We start from the raw sequence: 17016 nt of genomic DNA, 5'->3' as shown, positions 1-17016 counted from the left end.
CCTAACCCTAACCCTAACCCTAACCCTAACCCTAACCCTAACCCTAACCCTAACCCTAACCCTACGTGAATTCTACTAGCCTAGATTAGCGAGATCCGTATGTAGATATACCGCGAATTGCCGTACCTGCCGTACAACAAAATCTCTACACTCCTAGCCACTAAGACTATTATAGCCACTTCCTGTTCCAGATCGGCCTTAGAAACATATTCTAGTCGACTTCGTTATCGGACTCCTAGACAGTACTCTTAACGGCATAGTCTATAATAACATTATAACCGTTACTAACAGGCTTACTAAGAAAGTCGAGCTGATCCCTATTAGCGTAATGATAGTATAGAATACGGCAAGGCTTTTCCTTAAATATATGTTCTATCGGCGCGGGTTTCCTAATACTATTATATTAGACCGTAGTAAATAGTAGGTTACTACCTTCTAGAAGAAACTCTATAAGATACTCCGTTTAAATCGTAAGCTAAGTTCTTCGTTGTCATGGTCTCCCCACAGAGAGTACAGAAGGTGGGGACAGAAGAGCCTCAGAGTGCTCAGAAGTCGTCAAGAAGTGACAGTCCAGCTTGGTGTGTGAGCGCCAAGAATCACATACCCCGCAACATTCACTACGGGACCCAGCCCTCCAAATTCACCCCTCTACCAAACCTTGACAGATTCACTTCGGCTCGTGACTGTGTGACTCACGGCACTCCCGCGAGCACCCGCGACTGCGCTGGACCCTGGAAGAAGCACGTGGAAGACTCGGAACGTAGGGCAGGTTGGAATAAGGTTTTGAGCAAAGCTGCTGAGCGCGGCTTCGCACGGGTTAGCCCTGTTGATGCGGGGACACGCACTCGCGAGGGTCGCGTATAAATATCTGGCCTTCCCCAGGCCTCTCTTGCTTCCTTCGTCTTTTGTTTTGTGTAGCAATCATACCATACCCTTTTGCATCTGCACTTCGCACCTGCATTCTCGCTTTCACCCTTGCATCTCACAGGCCAGGCTCTCGCCCTGACATTCGTATTACCTAGAAACTAATAGATAGTCAGAACGTACTAACTAGGTAATAGAACAGTATCTTTGTGTATTTACTAATAAGGTATAGGATAACTAGGTAGAATAGCTATATCTTACTTAGTTCGCGATTAATAATCACCTATCTAAGACTACTAGTATATCGCCGTTCTACACTACCTTAGGCTATAACCCTAAGTTTATAGAGCGAGTTGATCTAAACGCTAGAAAGGAGGGAGGACTAACTACTCTCTAGCGAATAGATACGCGATTAGTAGAAACCCTTATACGTCGAATTTACGAGCTTTATAAGCATCTTTAAGAGAATATACGAATATTATAAGCTCTCTAAGTAGAAGTAGTAAACCGCTACTAAAGTATTTCTCTAGACTATAAGGTAGGTAATTAGGTATATCTTAGTACTAAGAACATCCGTACGACTCGACTATCTAAGAAGCTAGATAGGAGATGTACCGGCCCTGTCATGGTCTCCCCACAGAGTGTACAGAAGGTGGGGACAGAAGAGCCTCAGAGTGCTCAGAAGTCGTCAAGAAGTGACAGTCCAGCTTGGTGTGTGAGCACCAAGAATCACATGCCCCGCAACATTCACTACGGGACCTAGCCCTCCAAATTCACCCCTCTACCAAACCTTGACAGATTCACTTCGGCTCGTGACTGTGTGACTCACGGCACTCCCGCGAGCACCCGCGACTGCGCTGGACCCTGGAAGAAGCACGTGGAAGACTCGGAACGTAGGGCAGGTTGGAATAAGGTTTTGAGCAAAGCTGCTGAGCGCGGCTTCGCACGGGTTAGCCCTGTTGATGCGGGGACACGCACTCGCGAGGGTCGCGTATAAATATCTGGCCTTCCCCAGGCCTCTCTTGCTTTCTTCGTCTTTTGTTTTGTGTAGCCATCATACCATACCCTTTTGCATCTGCACTTCGCACCTGCATTCTCGCTTTCACCCTTGCATCTCACAGGCCAGGCTCTCGCCCTGACAGGGAAGGGAAGCTACTAGATATAAGAACCTTAGCGAGTATAAATCTAAGATATAGAAAAGCTACCTAAGAAAACTCTAAATATAAAGTTAAGCGCTAAGCTAGCGGTATGTTTAGATAAGAACGTCATAAGGTACAGTGCGGTAGGTCACGTGACCCCAAAACTTGAAAGTTGACCAATCAGAGCGGGCGCCAAGGCTAGTTGAGGGCTGGTATAGAGCTTCACTCCCTCGCTGACGCCTCACCTACGTACTCGCAAGCTCATACTCCGGTGTGGCTAGCGCTCGGTCGCTACGCTTAATCACGTGATGTGAGATCACGACACCTCGCATTGAACTTGCGAGCGCCCTGGCTTGCGAAGCTTGTGAAGGTCGCAACGCTCACGTTCACGTTCACCTCCAACGACAGCACCCCTCCCGCCTCATCATGTCGGGACTGCTGGCTTGTCCCTTCCGTCAAGCATTGCGCACTTGGACCCCCACCCTCACCATTGCGCGCGCCTCCCGCTCAGCGACTCCTCTCCGACTCGCACAACCCTCCGCACCGCGATCCTTCACATGCACCGCCCAGCGACCCGCCACCACCGCCAAAACGAGTTCCGCCTACGATGACGCTCCCTCTACGCCACGCTCCACGCCACCCTCTGCCGCCTTCAAGCACCGTTCTATACCAAAGGGCTTGATGACTATTGAACGCGCGCGGAAGCTGATCATCGGAGCCAGATCAAAGATTTCGCGCATGCGCGATCACTCCCTCGAGCGTCGAAAGGAATTAGCAGCAAATGTAGCAGCTAGTGAGATTCTGGATTGGTTCCTGGCAGAGAAGAGCAAGTACACATCGCACAAGGACTACGACGACCGCTTCGTCGAGGCTCTCTGCTGGCATCTGTATGCTGAAGGCCACGAACAACGCCTGTGGGACTGGTTTGCTCAGGAGGTGCATGAAGACCCATCGCCGCGGACGACTCGTATACTTGCCGGCATCTTGGATGCGAAGATGTGCTGGGATCCCGCACGCAGCGTCGATGCAGTCATACAAGCTCTGTTTGAAGCCGAGAGCAAATGGGACGTGAAATCGCCCTTGGCTTTTCACAAGATAGAACAGAGAGCCCTGTTCCGGACAGAAGCTCGATTGTGCTCTGAGCAGCTGTACGATCGCTTCAGCGAAATGGAGTTGGGGAAGTACTTCAATGGTAGCTACGCCGACAGGCGCGAGTTCAAGAAGGCGCTGCTGGACCTGTATCATCCATCCAAACCGAGCGCGGATGTCTTAGTAGATGTGTGGCGCAAAAGAGAACAACATGCAAATAAGTCGTCCTGGATCCCGGGTCTAGCCCCAACGAACGCCGGCTTCCAGCATGTGGGCCTACGTAGGAAGGTTCGATTCCTGACGCGTGCGAGCTACATTCTTCGTTTACAGGGCAAGGACCAGGATGCCGAATGGTTGGAGGGAAAGATACGAGCCGACGAGGGGCTGTCTTGGTTGAAGGGGATGCGGCTGCAACTTCTTGACGACCCTAGAATGGATGGACTACGACAGCAAAACCCTACGAAGGCGGAATCCATCGCCGAAGCAGTAAGGGGGGTCCCCGAAGCAGAGGCGTAGAGCGCAGTCAGTCCTGTTATGCACACTTACCGTGGAGCCTGCATGATCGTGGGGTGTGTACGTTGCAAATCGGCAGTCTCTCCTTCGATGCTAGTGGGAGTCACGGATAGGGGATCCTGGAGGCTGTGCAGTGTAAAAGTCCAGAGCGGCCGTCGACGGGGTCACATCATATTATATAAGGGTCGATACCCGTCGCCACAGGTATTACACATAGAAGCATAGGCGTCGCAATGATTCATCCGCTGCCATGCGACAGGATCACAAAGAATTCTCTCCACAATGGGCACTGTATGGCGTCTACAATGCAAAACTACCTGACACAAGTGCAAGGCGACTGATCATCTCCACGACTGCCGGGTCCAGACAACCCTCTCAGCAAACGAGAAGCACAAGGGATGATATGCCTAGATCCTGCATTCCTCCGATTCCGCGAGCTAAGCATCACCTTCTAATTTGCGCTACATGCTGCTGCACATGAATCACCGGGAGTGACGATCGGAATGTCTTAATTAAGCGTAAAGACCGACGGGCGCTAGCCATCCACCGTAGCGACGTGTGAGCTTGCGAACACTCGAGCGTAGGTGGTGGCGTCAGCGAGGAGGGAGTGGAGCTCTATCACCAGCCCTCAACTAGCCTTGGCGCCCGCTCTGATTTGTCAACTTCAAGTTTTAGGGTCACGTGACCTACCGCACTGTGCCTGTTGGCGAACTCGCAAACATATACTCGTCGCTAACGCCTATGTCGTCGTATAATAAGCACTGTACGTCGGGTAGCGGTAGCGTGGATCGCACGCTACTTTGCAGTCTAGAAGGGTTGGTAGAGAGCTCCACTCCGCTACGCTTACCTTTGGAGGTTCACAACCGCCAACAGCACATTTTAATCAGCGGTGATCGCGACGTCGCGCTGAAAGCCAATATCACGAGCTTGGCACGCGTCATACGGACCAAAGCGCCCACCTCCACCAAAAAACAACACCACATCTTCAATCGTGTTTACTTCATCCAATATCAGGCCCATTGCAACCAGCAAATTTATATACGTATCTGGATACATCACTGAACAAATTGTCGTGCTTGGATTGGCTATATGTGGTGTTGTTGTCGCATGCTAGATTGGAGAAGCTACTGCAAGATGACCAAACACCTTTCAACACCTCAAAAGAATCAGATAGTAGGAGCCTATCACTACTGCAGACTTAAGGGCATCAAGTGCTCGCAAAGAGACCTTGTTAAGACCTTCAAACCGCTCTTCGCACCCACAAGGCATCAGGTGCGCAATGCTCTGGACACTGCAGGCTCAAGACAGCCATATCACCTTCCAGAACCTCCACCTTCCGGACCAGATCAGCTCTTATCCAAGGAGGACTTGGACCGGTGTGAACGGCTGCTTGAGAACTACCACAGCAGGGGTCAGAAGAACGCAGTAGATACACATTGTGACTATAGACGCAGCAGAACGAAGAACAAGGTGGTGTGGATGTGAATAGAGAGATAGAACAACACCTTCAGAAATGAACATATGTAATCCCACCAGTTGTTTTGGGCGGTTTGGTCAGTGTGGAGCGTGCTTGGAGAGGCGTTATTGGGCGATGTGGGGCAACGTTTTGTTGGTACAACGACCGCTACGATGTCATTTCTCGGTCGAAAGAAAGTCTGCGTGTCGCTGACTCGTCGCCGTTCGAAACGTATCAGTTGACTTTTCGGGCCGGCCGTCTGGCGGATGTGTCTCTGGGTCCGTTTTCGTTTTCGTCTGGAAGGCGCTAGTGACGTTGGAGCGTCTGCTTGCGCACTCCACTCTGCGCGTAGCACATCATGACCACATAGCATTGCCAGCGTTCAAAAGGAGAGGGTATAATATGTCGATGGGACGATGGAGCACTATCTCTCTCCTCCATCCCAAGCCGGAATCATTCTTCCTTCCCATCCACAATGCAGTCACTTCTCCTCACCACGGCATGCCTGATGCGTTTGTCAGGACTTGTCTCTGCCACGTCGCCTTCAGTGCAGATTGGAGCAGGCACTTACGTGGGGACACTCACGTCTGTACGGGCATCTGCTCCGACTGCAAACGCTTACCTTGGAATCCCATTCGCCAAACCGCCTGTTCGCTTCATGCCTCCTGTTGAAGCGCTGCCCGTGGTCGGCGAATTTCAAGCAACATCATGGCCGCCAGCATGCATACAGCAATCTCGTGAGTCACTGCTCATTAGCAAAACTGACATGCGGGCTGACACATTCTAGTTGGCTTCGTGGAATACAACAATACCGATGCTGCGAACTTGCTCACATCCACATACAACACTAAAGAAAGCGAAGACTGTCTATACCTCAACATCTTCACGCCCACAAATGCCACCAAAAGCTCCAAGCTGCCGGTTATGTTTGAGATCTATGGTGGCAATCTTCAAGGGGGTGGAAGCAGTCTTCCCATCTACAATGGCGCTTCACTTGCTGCGGAGGAAGACGTTGTAGTCGTCACCATCGGCTACCGGGTTGGTCCTTTCGGCTTCGTGCCCAGCGAAGAAGTGGACTCTACCTTGAGAAATCCAGGGTTTTTGGACCAGCGTCTGGCTCTTGAATGGGTCCATCACAACGTCGAACACTTTGGCGGTGACTCGAGCAGAGTTACCATCCTTGGCCAGTCTGCTGGCGGATATTCTGTCAAGCAGTTGTGGGCAAACCCACCCAACCCATTGCGTTTCCACGCAGCCATCATGGAAAGCGAAGGACTCCTGTTGACCAGAAATGACTGGCCAAATCTGGTAGCGAACCTCAACTGTTCGGCCGCTCCCTCGCCTCTCGAATGCGTCCGGGCTCTACCTGTAGGTGCGGTCAAGGACGCATCGCTCAGGGATGCTACTGGCGCCATGGCTACGAATGCATTCTCGATTCTATCCTTCCCTCCTACAGTCGATTACCTAACGAACACCAATCGATCTGAAGTAGCCGTTGCTACAGGCAAGGCCGCAAGGATACCTATCCTGATTGGATCAAATGGCAATGAGAGTGCCGCTCTCGCAAATGGACTGAACGCGGCCACGGCCGCTGTGGCGATTCCACTCCTTCTGAACTCGACTGCGGTTTCGACTCTCTTCCCGACCTGGTACAGCTCTGCCCTAGCACAAGGTGCTCAAAGCGAGGAACAAGCTGTCTCGAAGATTGTCAACAACGTCGTCTTCAACTGCCCCATCAGCATCCTGTCTCAGACCGCTTCAGCTAGTGATTACTCAGTCTGGCGCTATCTGTACAATGCGACATTTGCAGATCTTAACACCTATCCCGATCAGATCAAATATGGTGCGTACCATGGCGCCGAAGTTACAAGTGTGTTCGGCGTATACCCTTCTGGGGAAGATGAAGCGGCGCAGCAGGCATTGGCGAGATATGTTCAGGGCATTTGGGCTGGGTTTGCCAGAACTCTGGGAGGCAGCGTACCCTGGGCCAAGGTCGACACGGAGGTGGACAGTGTCTTCCGGATCGGACAAGATAACGTCGCGAATGGGTCGACCATCTACTCTGGCGTGGTGGATGGCGAATGTGGTTTGTACGATGGATATGTGTTGTCGGCAGCCAGAGTGTAACGGCTGAGCCGAAGAATGACGAAGAGGATCTTTCTGCAAAGGATGTCTACCGGCAACTTCTAGCTGCGGACAAAACCATGTCAACTAACTTCTGTTTCCCCTAAATGCTCTCTCGACTTATTGCACTCGGTATATAATGTAGATCTACACTGCTTCATAATCACGAACACAGATTGGCAGTAGAGACAACGAGCATATACATTCGGTAATGCGGTAGCACGGTACAGATCGGTGTTAGCCAAGCTCACAAAAGATCGGCAGGATTCAACGCTAGATCCGAAGAATCTCTAGTCTGTGTCCACACATGCAATCTGAGCTCTCTTCGCATTCGTTTCCGTCTTTCGTATCTGTGTCAGTAGGTGATGCCTCCCAGAAGAGCTCATACCAAATCGCGAGCTGGATGCTCTGCATGCAAGCAACGAAGAGTAAAGGTAGTCACAGCCTCGTCCGGCAGTAGACTTATACTGATCCTGATGTCATAGTGCGACGAGACTTATCCGACCTGCAAAAACTGTGCCAAAAGGGACATCGATTGCTCATACGCCACAGTGAGAGACAACATACCAGAAACCCAACCACTGCAGTCGCCTGAAGGAGGGTCCATCGTCTCCGTCACTCCCCAACCTCAACTCCCACACAGACATGCCGTCGAGATAGATCTCATGCACCAGTACTGTACCAAGACGTACATCACTCTCGCTCAAAACCCTGGCCATACCTCAACCATTTCGGGCCTGCTTCACGACCTTCCACGGCTTGCCCTGCAGTACAGATATCTGCTAGACATCCTGCTGTCGATCACGGCTTTCCATGCTGCGATCTTGCGCCCTGACTCTGGAACCTGTTGGACAGAGCTTGGTCGACAGTACTACGACCGTGGCGTGGCCGCCATGCGTGCAGCTGCATCCCACGCCACGGCCGGCCACATTGCCAGACAGGAAGCACTTGCAATGAATTACACTTCCAATATGATCGCGATGGCGACGATGGTATTGAGCGCCGACGAACCAGCGAGCTGCGTCACGATGCTACGCACACTTGGACAGCTTTGTTCCGGCTCTGGTGTATTCGAAGGGCTTCATGAACCGGAAGACGGCGAGTTGGCGGGTCCAAGTAGCGATGACGTGAGCGACCGCATGATGGACAATGACCTAATGGAGACACTGCAGCAGCTACGAGTCCTGGCTGAAGCCAAGCAGGAGTACGCTGCAACTCGTGCGGACTATATCAAAGGACTTGAAGACTGCCTTGTTCTTTCTGCTAAGGGCTGGGTACTTGCAGGCCTTTCGGGATGGCTGGTACTCGGCCAGTATCAAGAGGTCACGCAAGACGACATGACGGACCCCTACTCGTATGGCGTCACACTTGTACACTGTATCATGATACATGGCTTGCGTGGTCGATGGTGGGCTTCCGACTTTGGACGACGCGGTGTGGCTGAGCTTTCAGTAATGGACGATGCATTGCAGACTGACGAACACAGATATTTTCTGTCATGGGCACGGGCACGTGTAGAAGGCGAATGACACGCTTGATTGGTAGTACATTCGAGAAGACAGCCTTATCCCTCTGTGTGAGTCGCTCATGTCGAACCTACAGCTAATGGTCTTGCCAAGGTGACATATGGCCTGGAAAAAACATCATTGGTCCGGAATGCTACCATTGCATTTGTCGTTTGCGGCTCGATTATCTCCTAATGCGGAACCTGACGAAAACAGGGGCATTGTGGTTGTCGGAGGAGCACACGGCATGTTGAAGTTATAGGATGGTCGGTAGAGGAGTCTCGACGCAGCGACAGCGCTATTGCCACCGCGAAAGACCTCCTTATTCACCAACCAAAGCGCGGCTAACAGCCACGTTGGGCACATCAATGTCTTTGGGGTGGGCTCGCGTACTGCATTACGCATTTATCGGCCATAAGCATTTCATTGGGCCTAGTCTTGACGCCGAGATGGGAGACCTATGGACGCTGTGTGGGGACAAGAGACAAGAGACAATTCGGGCTTGATTCTCCAAGTACCGTCATGTTCATTTCGCCGTTGCAGGTCTCACCATCGCAACCAGCGTGCGGTCGCGGTCGCCATCCCAGTCTGCAGCTTTGATCGTGGCAGTATCAACTTGCTCGAAGCCCAGCTTGGAGTAAAGATGATAGCCCACGGTACTTGCCTCGACGTATCCCGGAAGTCCAAGCTGTTCTGCCAACGCTAGTCCTTGTTGCACCAGCACGGTGCCGGCGCCCTGCCTTTGGAAGTCCTGGCGAGTGCACAACAGGCTGAGCCGGACATGGGGTCTTCCACCCCAGAGGCGCTGACGCAGACCTGAGTTGAGGCTCAGGAAGTTGAAAGCGATCTCCTTCTGGCTTTCACCATTCAGATTCTGGTCGAGAGTGCTCGTATGCGTTCCACTTTGCAAAACCATACATTGCTCCAGTGTTTTGATCTACGCAGACTTCCCATTGCGCAGTAGGGTCGCTATTGACGTGCTTCAAAGTACGATCGCACGCCTCTTTCTGCACAGCAGCACTGTAATATTCACCGGGAAATGGTGCCTCCTGGTTTGTATTTCGACGATATGAGCTATGTCCGCTTCTGTTGCTTCGCGGGGAATCAGGTTGGGCATCTTCGAGCTATGGTAGTGGTGAAGATGAAACTCAAGACCACAGATGGAGAGCGAAGGAAATTGGGTTGCCTAGCGCTCGGATCAACGTTCCTCCTGCTACCGAGTATTAAGTGAACGGAACTTTACATGTATCTTGCATGTAACGTGCTGAACGGACACACTTCGCTCGATGAGTGGGTCCATGTAAAGCGTTTAGCCGAGTTGGTGGATGGTAACACTGACCCGCCATAGGAGCAGCGTTGACAATCTACACCTCGGTTGCCATTGCGGCTACTTATCAGATGCGTCGTGCAGAAGGCTGAGATTGAAATTTCCTGGTCACGTTGGACTTCACTCTTGATGTCGTCTTCTCGCGTGTATCCTTGCTCTTTCCCAGGTTCTCTCTGGTAATGACTGTGGACGGCAGACAAATCGTGAAATACCTCTTGTAGGGAGCAAAGGGCGTTACTCGGTCTGGAGCTTGCAAGGAAGCATCTCGATTCCGGAGAATCTGCCAACAATGTTCGAACCAGGCCAGGCATTCCACCTCAGTACGATGCAGCTGGGTGATTAACGTACAGCAGCCGCTAAAGGCGTGGAGTTGCAAGAGCGTTCTGTCTTTCGTTGGGCCGCTCAAGCTCAGATGGAGATGATCTCTCGCAAGGCTGACAGCTCAGCAAGATCGTTGCCCAACACGCTCACAGACCAGACAGCTTTAGCCATCAGATGTTAGCATGTCCCATCGCAGACATCCACCTCTTCCTCCCACCATGTCCTCGTATGGGGTCGTTCGCTTCAGCCTCGAAGTACGCACCACATATCATCCTCACACCTCGATCTCCTCCTTCCAGGCTTCGTGCCCGCATCGAAATGGCTGCAAACACAAAGCTCGCCGACGCATACCTAGCACGACCGCCCATTACCGCACGACTGCAGGATTGCTCGCACGATCAGAAGCACGAGCGCGCGAAGTGGGCCGTAGCTGCGAAGCGCGTAGAAATCGTAAGAGAAAGCACAGCCTGGCAGAACATCGGTCGCTCTCGTCCACCACTTTGAGTTACCGAACGTCATTTACAAACACCATCACAGTGTTCGTTCACTCTTCACTTTTGATTGTTGACAATTTTCAAAAACACTGCTTCCACCTACATCCTCATACCACCACCACTACCGAACAACATCCTTCCAACACTACACTACACTACACTACACTACACTACACTACATCACCAACAAGCAAGCAAGATGTCTGGACTCAAGGCCGGCGAGCAGTTCCCTGAGGGCGGTATGGCAGCGCGGGGTACACCAGAAAGAGAGACGCGGACACGTTTGCTGATGATATGGAACAGTCAAGTTCAAGTACATCCCCTGGACCACGGCCGACACCAAGGTCTGCGGTTTCCCAGTCACCTACGATGCCAGCAAGGAGTTTGCCAACAAGAAGGTCGTCCTCGTCTCCGTTCCAGGTATGCCAACCCTCACGACGTTCCTACGACAGGACCAGACCACTGACGACATTCACTACAGGTGCCTTCACCCCAACCTGCTCCGCTAACCACGTCCCCCGCTACATCGAACACATCGCCGACCTCAGTAAGTCAAGCTCCCAGCCCCTCCCCCAAACCCCAAACCCCCTTCCACCCACTAACCTCCCCCTCCCCTTAGAAAACAAAGGCGTCGACACCCTCCTCATCATCGCCCCCAACGACGCCTACGTCATGTCCGGCTGGCAAAAAGTCAACACCATCGACACCACCGACCCCTCCGCCAACACCTCCATAATCTTCGCCTCCGACCTCGAGACCAAGCTCGCAGCGCAAATCGGCTGGACGGCCCCGGGAGACCGCAACGGGCGCTGGGCGGCGGTGATTGATCATGGGAAGGTGACGTATGCGGAGGTGGAGACGGAGCTGCAGGCTGTGAGTGTTAGTGGGGTTGAGGCGGTGTTGAAGGCACTCTAGCGGACTGTCTGCTATGATAGACGAGGGGGTGGAGATGATGTGGTTGCTGGGTATGTTTCCAAGGGTGGGAGGTATGTTTGGGGTGCGAGTACGAGGAGGGAGCAGTGGGAGAAGGAGGGGTTGATGCATGGGTTTTATGCTGCGAAGGCGAGTCACCACTCCTAGATAGACACATAGACTAGATACCTGAGATGAATCAATGATACCTATGAACATTGTGCTGTGCCATACTGAGCGCATGATGACCTTGCCAGACTGCTGCAGAACCTGAACGGGTACGAACATGCTTCTGCTATCTCGCCCCGATCACAGCTTCGCTCTCATATACCCAGGCTTACTCGCCTCTTCACTCGACTTGCCCTCACCCTCCTTCAATCCATACGAGTTGTGAGCAACGAGTGCTTGCTCAGCTTCAAAACTGGCACCTTGCTCAGCACTTCCATCCTTCACATCCACCGCAATGTCCTCCCTCACGTCTACCTCTTGACAATCTTCGATAGCCACTCCATTTGCATACTGCACAACCACAAAGTCGATGTCTTTCTTGCCCAGCACAACCATCGGCGCATGCCATGTTCCAGGGCCGTATGTCACGGCTTGATCACCTCTGGCGATGAAGGCACGCATGTTCTGCAGATCAGGCTCGCCGGGACCTTTTGGTCTTGTCGCTCTGTCGAGGTCTGCTGGGGAGGGCGTCGTGGTAGGCTCGTGGTCATTCGTGAATGGGTTCGGCCTCGCTCCAAGTAGCCTGTCCTTCAACGATCTCGCGCTCTTCGGCTTCTCAGCCGGGTATGGCTGTAATCGATCATCTCGATCCCTCTGCGTAGACTTCAAAGTCGGAGCAACGATGACCATGTACCTCGTATCCTTGTCCTCCCTACTCACACCCAGAGGTACGAAAGTCTGCGGCGTGAAAGGATGCCTCTCCAACACCTTTACCTGAAACACCTTCCTCCCCTCCCTCTCCTCGAGACGCCTCGGCTTACACACGAACATATTCACCACACTCCTCGCCGCCTTCCTGCTCGGTGCGAGCGTATACCAATTCTCCAACCTCGTCACATCCATCCACTTGATCGCACTGCCCTGATTCGCCTCGACCCTCTCCAGCTTCGTCTCGCCATGATCAGAGTGCGTGGCGGGGTTCTCAATCACTTCCCCAAACGGCGCAAAGTCGATGGGATTAAGTGAACTTGAAGCGAGGATGGTTGGGCTCAAGGTGAGTTTCGCGGTCGTAGGCGTATTGGGAGGCATTGGGTTTGGGGATGAAGGCGCGTCTGAGTTGGCCTTTGATGCGGGACCAGAAGGATGTTGGGGAGCGGGGGCGTTGTGGGCCCGGTGGCATTGTGGAGGAAGGGAAGAGTGATGCTGGAGTGATGCTGTTTCTGTGAGTGTGGTACAATGGCGGGGTGCAGGTAGCGAAGGTGGGACGCTGCCTTTATCTACGCGATGCGGCTCCATCTCGGAAGTTGGCAGATCGCGTGTTTGGGATGTGTTTTGAGTTTGGACGACGAAGACGCGTTAGAAATCAGAAATACATCAACATCATCTTCCATTGTACATTCAGATACTTCAGTACATGTTTCCCTCAGCAATGCTGCCGCGATGACAAACCCGACTGCGCTCGAGTTCGACTCTACACCGCCCTCCTCGACACCACTACGCGACAATGCCGTCTTCTCAGACGAGCCGACGCGTTGTAACACTCCGCCCAGCAGTCCGCCAGGATTCCCTTGGGAAAGACTCAACAAGCAGGATGCACGCGATCTGGACTCTTTGGCGATAGCTGCACCGCCTCCAAAGCCACAAAAGAACGCGTTTTCTCTGCTCGGCAAGAGGAAAGTACTCGATCCCATCGCCGGAAATGCGCGTCCCAAGAAACAGCAGAAGGCAGCATGCGAGTCGGGCTCGAAGGCGGGCACCTTGACGCAGATGCAGATGTCGCTTGGCCAAGAGGTGCAAAAGAAGTGCAAGCAATGTGGAATGGAGTACACAGCCTCGTCTGCAGAGGATCGTAAGCTGCATGACAAGTTTCACAAGCAGAGTACCGAAGGCTATGATCTGGGCAAGGACTTTGTGAAACAGACTGATCGGCGACTGCTTGTGAAGATGAAGAGCAATCGAGATGCTATACTGCGAGTGAATTGCTTTGACAAGCATCATCGGCAGAAGAAGGCGCAGGCTGCGTTGGAGATCGTCCAGAGGGAGCTGGGTGCTGTGCCGATTCCTGAAGCGCAGATTTGGGGTAAAGAAGCTATGAGGGAGGGGCTGTCTAACAATCTCGAGCCGAAGTTCGATGCGTTCCTGTATGTGCGTGGAGCGAAGTGTGTTGGCTTTGTGCTCGCCGAGCGGATCGAGGAAGCATTCGAGGTGGTGCGACCTGATGCTGTGGTATCGAAGACTGCCGGATCGGTCACCACTGATGGACGCAAGAGCGCACTTGCGGCTTTGACGCAGCGAAAACTATCCGCGGCCCAGGAGCTCGCAGAAGCAGAACAGCATCCGATCCAACTCTCCACCAAACCCTCGCCGGCCGTGATGGGCATATCCCGAATCTGGACTTCGCCAACACATCGTGGTCAAGGCATCGCAAGATCACTTCTGGACGCAGCTGTCGCCGCTCACAACGCTCGTCATGCTACGGACATGAGCTCTCGGGAGAGACTGCTACAAGAAGCTGCGGCCGAGGAGCCAAAGGGTGTAGACTGCACCCACAAACGTATTCTTGCCGATGACCAGCTGAAGACGAAGAAAATCGACAGTAAAGATCAGGTGGCATTTAGCCAGCCGACGGAGTCTGGAGCGAAGTTGGCGAGGAAATGGGTAGGCAAGGCTTATGGGTGGAGGGTGTATGTTGACTGAAGGACAAAGACCTACGCACGGGACACAGAATGCCGAGAGAATCATTGCTGAACTACATAAAGATACCCATTGAACGACAGCATTGCCCAGAAGGCCAATATGCTTCTGATACCCAACCGTCGCCGTGCCTCTCAGTCCTCCAACCCTGGAAAGGCCACCCCAAGCGCCTCAAAGATCGCATGTCACATCTCAACATCAAAGCTCGCCTCAAACCTCACCTTAATAGCGTTCTCCCCAACTTCGCTACAGTGAAGAACATTGGTCAAGACCTCCGCAGGAGCATGCTTCGCAAACACCTCGCAGCTGTCTAGACTTGACTTCGTCGGCATGATGAGCTCGTAGTGTGCTTGCTGAGTTGCCGGGTCTGGTCTGATTGTGAAGAATGTTTGACGTGCTGGTTGGGACGAAGAGGGCGAAACGAGGGCGGTAGTGGCGGTTGTCGCTGCGAGAGAGGAGATGAGGGTGGTGAGGGGTTTCATGGTGGAGTGGCTGATGGGGATATTTGGGGGGGATTCATGGTGGAGCGCTTGATAGGTATCATTTGGGAGGTGTCGATGTTGAGGGTGGTCTCAAGATGGCGATTGCCTTTGAAGGAAGGGAGGGTCTTTACGGTCAGTGTGACGAAGTGAAGTGCTTGTGGGTGCTGAAGGAGACCATCATGAAGCATGAGCGTGGCTGTCCTGTATCTTGTATGGCATCTCGTAATGCTGCTGAGGCACTGGTCGGCGGCATAACGTTGGTCGAAAGCAACGCGTACATGGGTGTATTAGTCCCTCTTGTAGTGGCGATGCCACGGATTGCGCATGGGATAAGGATAGTGTTTGCTGGTGAATAAGCACTCGACGCAAGGCTGGGCGCAACTATGGTGTAGCAGAAAATCGACATTTCCCCGACAACTTGCTGAACGCGCCTCGCGGAGCCCGTAACAGTTCGGGCGGCCAGAGACCGTGAGCGACATAGGCGACGGGAAGGGGCTAATGGATGGAGCAATGCACCTGTCAACAACGACTCTCTACGCACCGGACTTGACTAAGTTTCCCTGGTAGACACCATCAACTGCCAATTCCCCATCGTCTCGACATTCTCCCCCATCAGCTCCACAGCAGTCCGTTGCCTCCCCGGCTGTCTCTCCGCACAACCCCGACAAAGCTCCAACAAAAACCTCACTATCCTTTCCCCACACTGGCAGCAGCTCTTCGATCCGCAGATGATGCCCAGATTCCTGGGTGAGGTTGATGTAGACAGCATCGAGGACGAAATACTTGAGTACATCAAGACCACTGCCGAGGGCAAGCTCGATGTCTCTGTCGTTGACGGTGTGCTCGGTCGGGGTGGTCTTGTCTAGGACGATGGAGCAGAGTTTGACCATGATGGCGTTCTGGAGGTGTGGCAGCAAGAGATAGGTGACGAGGGAGTATGCTTCCAGCCAGTCGGTGATGATAGTCTGGCCCGGATCGTGGACGGCTGCTTCTGCACGTTAGCAGCCTTGTCGCTTACATATCTGTTGAGACCCTACTACCATCAGAGGCCGCTTCGAGCAGTCTGTTCATGAAGACCCAGTATAGCAAGATCTTGAAAGCCGTGGGGGAGGGGGGGGGGCACTCTTCCAACCTTGTCGCATTCTGCTGAGCTTCTATGTAGCCCGCCTTCTTGTCGAAGCAAGGAGCAAACCATGGACATCTCGCGATGAGCAAAGCTTTTGGTACACTGAAGGACTCCATGTCATCGTCTTTGCCAACGGATATGGTCACGCGCTCCGATTGGAGCATCTTGACGTAGTCGTGTGCTGACGGGTAGTACCCGGGTTCGGGATCGTTTAGGTCTGGCATTGGTAGTAATACGAGTAGGAAAGCTCCTTTCCCCGAGGGAAGTATGAGTACTGCACTCATACTATATTGAGCTATGGTATCGTTTGTATCAGAGACCTTTACTTATACGAGCATGAAGAGCAAGCAAACAGCGTCCGTTAATTCCGGGGTAGCGAAGCTCAGCGGCCTTTGCCTACCTAGGAAACGTCGCATAGTGCTACTCTTGTAGCGTTCACGAAGATAGCGATAGTGGAATTAGAGGTCCGAAGTCCTATTGTTATGGCGTGTTGTTTGCTACCCAGCTTGTGGATTAGAGTCGCATTGTTTGACCGCTGGATCAAGCGGATGGATGTGCACTAACCGCAGTGTGCAGGACAGGTTGTCACAGTCGTGTCGCTTATGCTCGTCTGGTATTGTACTTTGTCCAAGGGCATATCGCAGGGTCTGGATTGCATTGCCGCGGGCGTAGATTCTTCGGTCTTGCATGAATTCATCCCAGTACGATGAGCCGCGATTCGAAGCATGTATGTATCTGGCGACCTCGGACCGAATCATATTAGCATGTAGTAGTCTGTGGAGACAGCTAGTGCTCTTGGGGC

General features: G+C 52.8%; 8 protein-coding genes across 8 annotated transcripts; 5 read left to right on the top strand and 3 right to left on the bottom strand.

Moving 5' to 3' along the window:
* Positions 1 to 2429: 2429 nt before the first annotated feature.
* On the top strand, positions 2430 to 3608 carry CLAFUR5_20352 (uncharacterized protein; the record flags this gene model as incomplete). Its single annotated transcript, XM_059463188.1, has 1 exon — positions 2430 to 3608. One exon carries the CDS (start codon positions 2430 to 2432, stop codon positions 3606 to 3608), a length of 1179 nt encoding a protein of 392 aa, XP_059319163.1.
* A 1928-nt stretch (positions 3609 to 5536) lies between these two features.
* On the top strand, positions 5537 to 7188 carry CLAFUR5_13362 (Pyrethroid hydrolase Ces2a; the record flags this gene model as incomplete). Its single annotated transcript, XM_047912510.1, has 2 exons — positions 5537 to 5798; positions 5849 to 7188. The coding sequence occupies 2 exons, from the start codon at positions 5537 to 5539 to the stop codon at positions 7186 to 7188; spliced, it is 1602 nt and encodes a 533-aa protein (XP_047768285.1).
* An 890-nt stretch (positions 7189 to 8078) lies between these two features.
* Positions 8079 to 8714, top strand: CLAFUR5_13361 (uncharacterized protein; the record flags this gene model as incomplete). Its single annotated transcript, XM_047912509.1, has 1 exon — positions 8079 to 8714. The coding sequence occupies one exon, from the start codon at positions 8079 to 8081 to the stop codon at positions 8712 to 8714; it is 636 nt and encodes a 211-aa protein (XP_047767854.1).
* A 502-nt stretch (positions 8715 to 9216) lies between these two features.
* Positions 9217 to 9606, bottom strand: CLAFUR5_13360 (uncharacterized protein; the record flags this gene model as incomplete). The annotated part of the gene is made up of 1 exon (XM_047912508.1): positions 9217 to 9606. The coding sequence occupies one exon, from the start codon at positions 9604 to 9606 to the stop codon at positions 9217 to 9219; it is 390 nt and encodes a 129-aa protein (XP_047767855.1).
* Positions 9607 to 11031: 1425 nt separating this feature from the next.
* On the top strand, positions 11032 to 11747 carry CLAFUR5_13359 (Peroxiredoxin Pen c 3; the record flags this gene model as incomplete). Its single annotated transcript, XM_047912507.1, has 4 exons — positions 11032 to 11071; positions 11136 to 11252; positions 11314 to 11379; positions 11452 to 11747. 4 exons carry the CDS (start codon positions 11032 to 11034, stop codon positions 11745 to 11747), a joined length of 519 nt encoding a protein of 172 aa, XP_047768483.1.
* Positions 11748 to 12053: 306 nt separating this feature from the next.
* CLAFUR5_13358 (Ureidoglycolate lyase) lies at positions 12054 to 13001 on the bottom strand (the record flags this gene model as incomplete). Its single annotated transcript, XM_047912506.1, has 1 exon — positions 12054 to 13001. The coding sequence occupies one exon, from the start codon at positions 12999 to 13001 to the stop codon at positions 12054 to 12056; it is 948 nt and encodes a 315-aa protein (XP_047768221.1).
* A 351-nt stretch (positions 13002 to 13352) lies between these two features.
* CLAFUR5_13357 (uncharacterized protein) lies at positions 13353 to 14609 on the top strand (the record flags this gene model as incomplete). Its single annotated transcript, XM_047912505.1, has 1 exon — positions 13353 to 14609. One exon carries the CDS (start codon positions 13353 to 13355, stop codon positions 14607 to 14609), a length of 1257 nt encoding a protein of 418 aa, XP_047768482.1.
* Positions 14610 to 15621: 1012 nt separating this feature from the next.
* CLAFUR5_13356 (uncharacterized protein) lies at positions 15622 to 16498 on the bottom strand (the record flags this gene model as incomplete). Its single annotated transcript, XM_047912504.1, has 2 exons — positions 15622 to 16076; positions 16129 to 16498. The coding sequence occupies 2 exons, from the start codon at positions 16496 to 16498 to the stop codon at positions 15622 to 15624; spliced, it is 825 nt and encodes a 274-aa protein (XP_047768218.1).
* Between the last annotated feature and the right edge of the window lie 518 nt (positions 16499 to 17016).

The sequence above is a fragment of the Fulvia fulva genome, chromosome 11 (genome assembly GCF_020509005.1).
Source record: "Fulvia fulva chromosome 11, complete sequence".
NCBI classification, from domain to species: domain Eukaryota; kingdom Fungi; phylum Ascomycota; class Dothideomycetes; order Mycosphaerellales; family Mycosphaerellaceae; genus Fulvia; species Fulvia fulva.
Note: the sequence above shows the minus strand (reverse complement) of the source record. Positions and strands in the feature narration are given on the sequence as shown.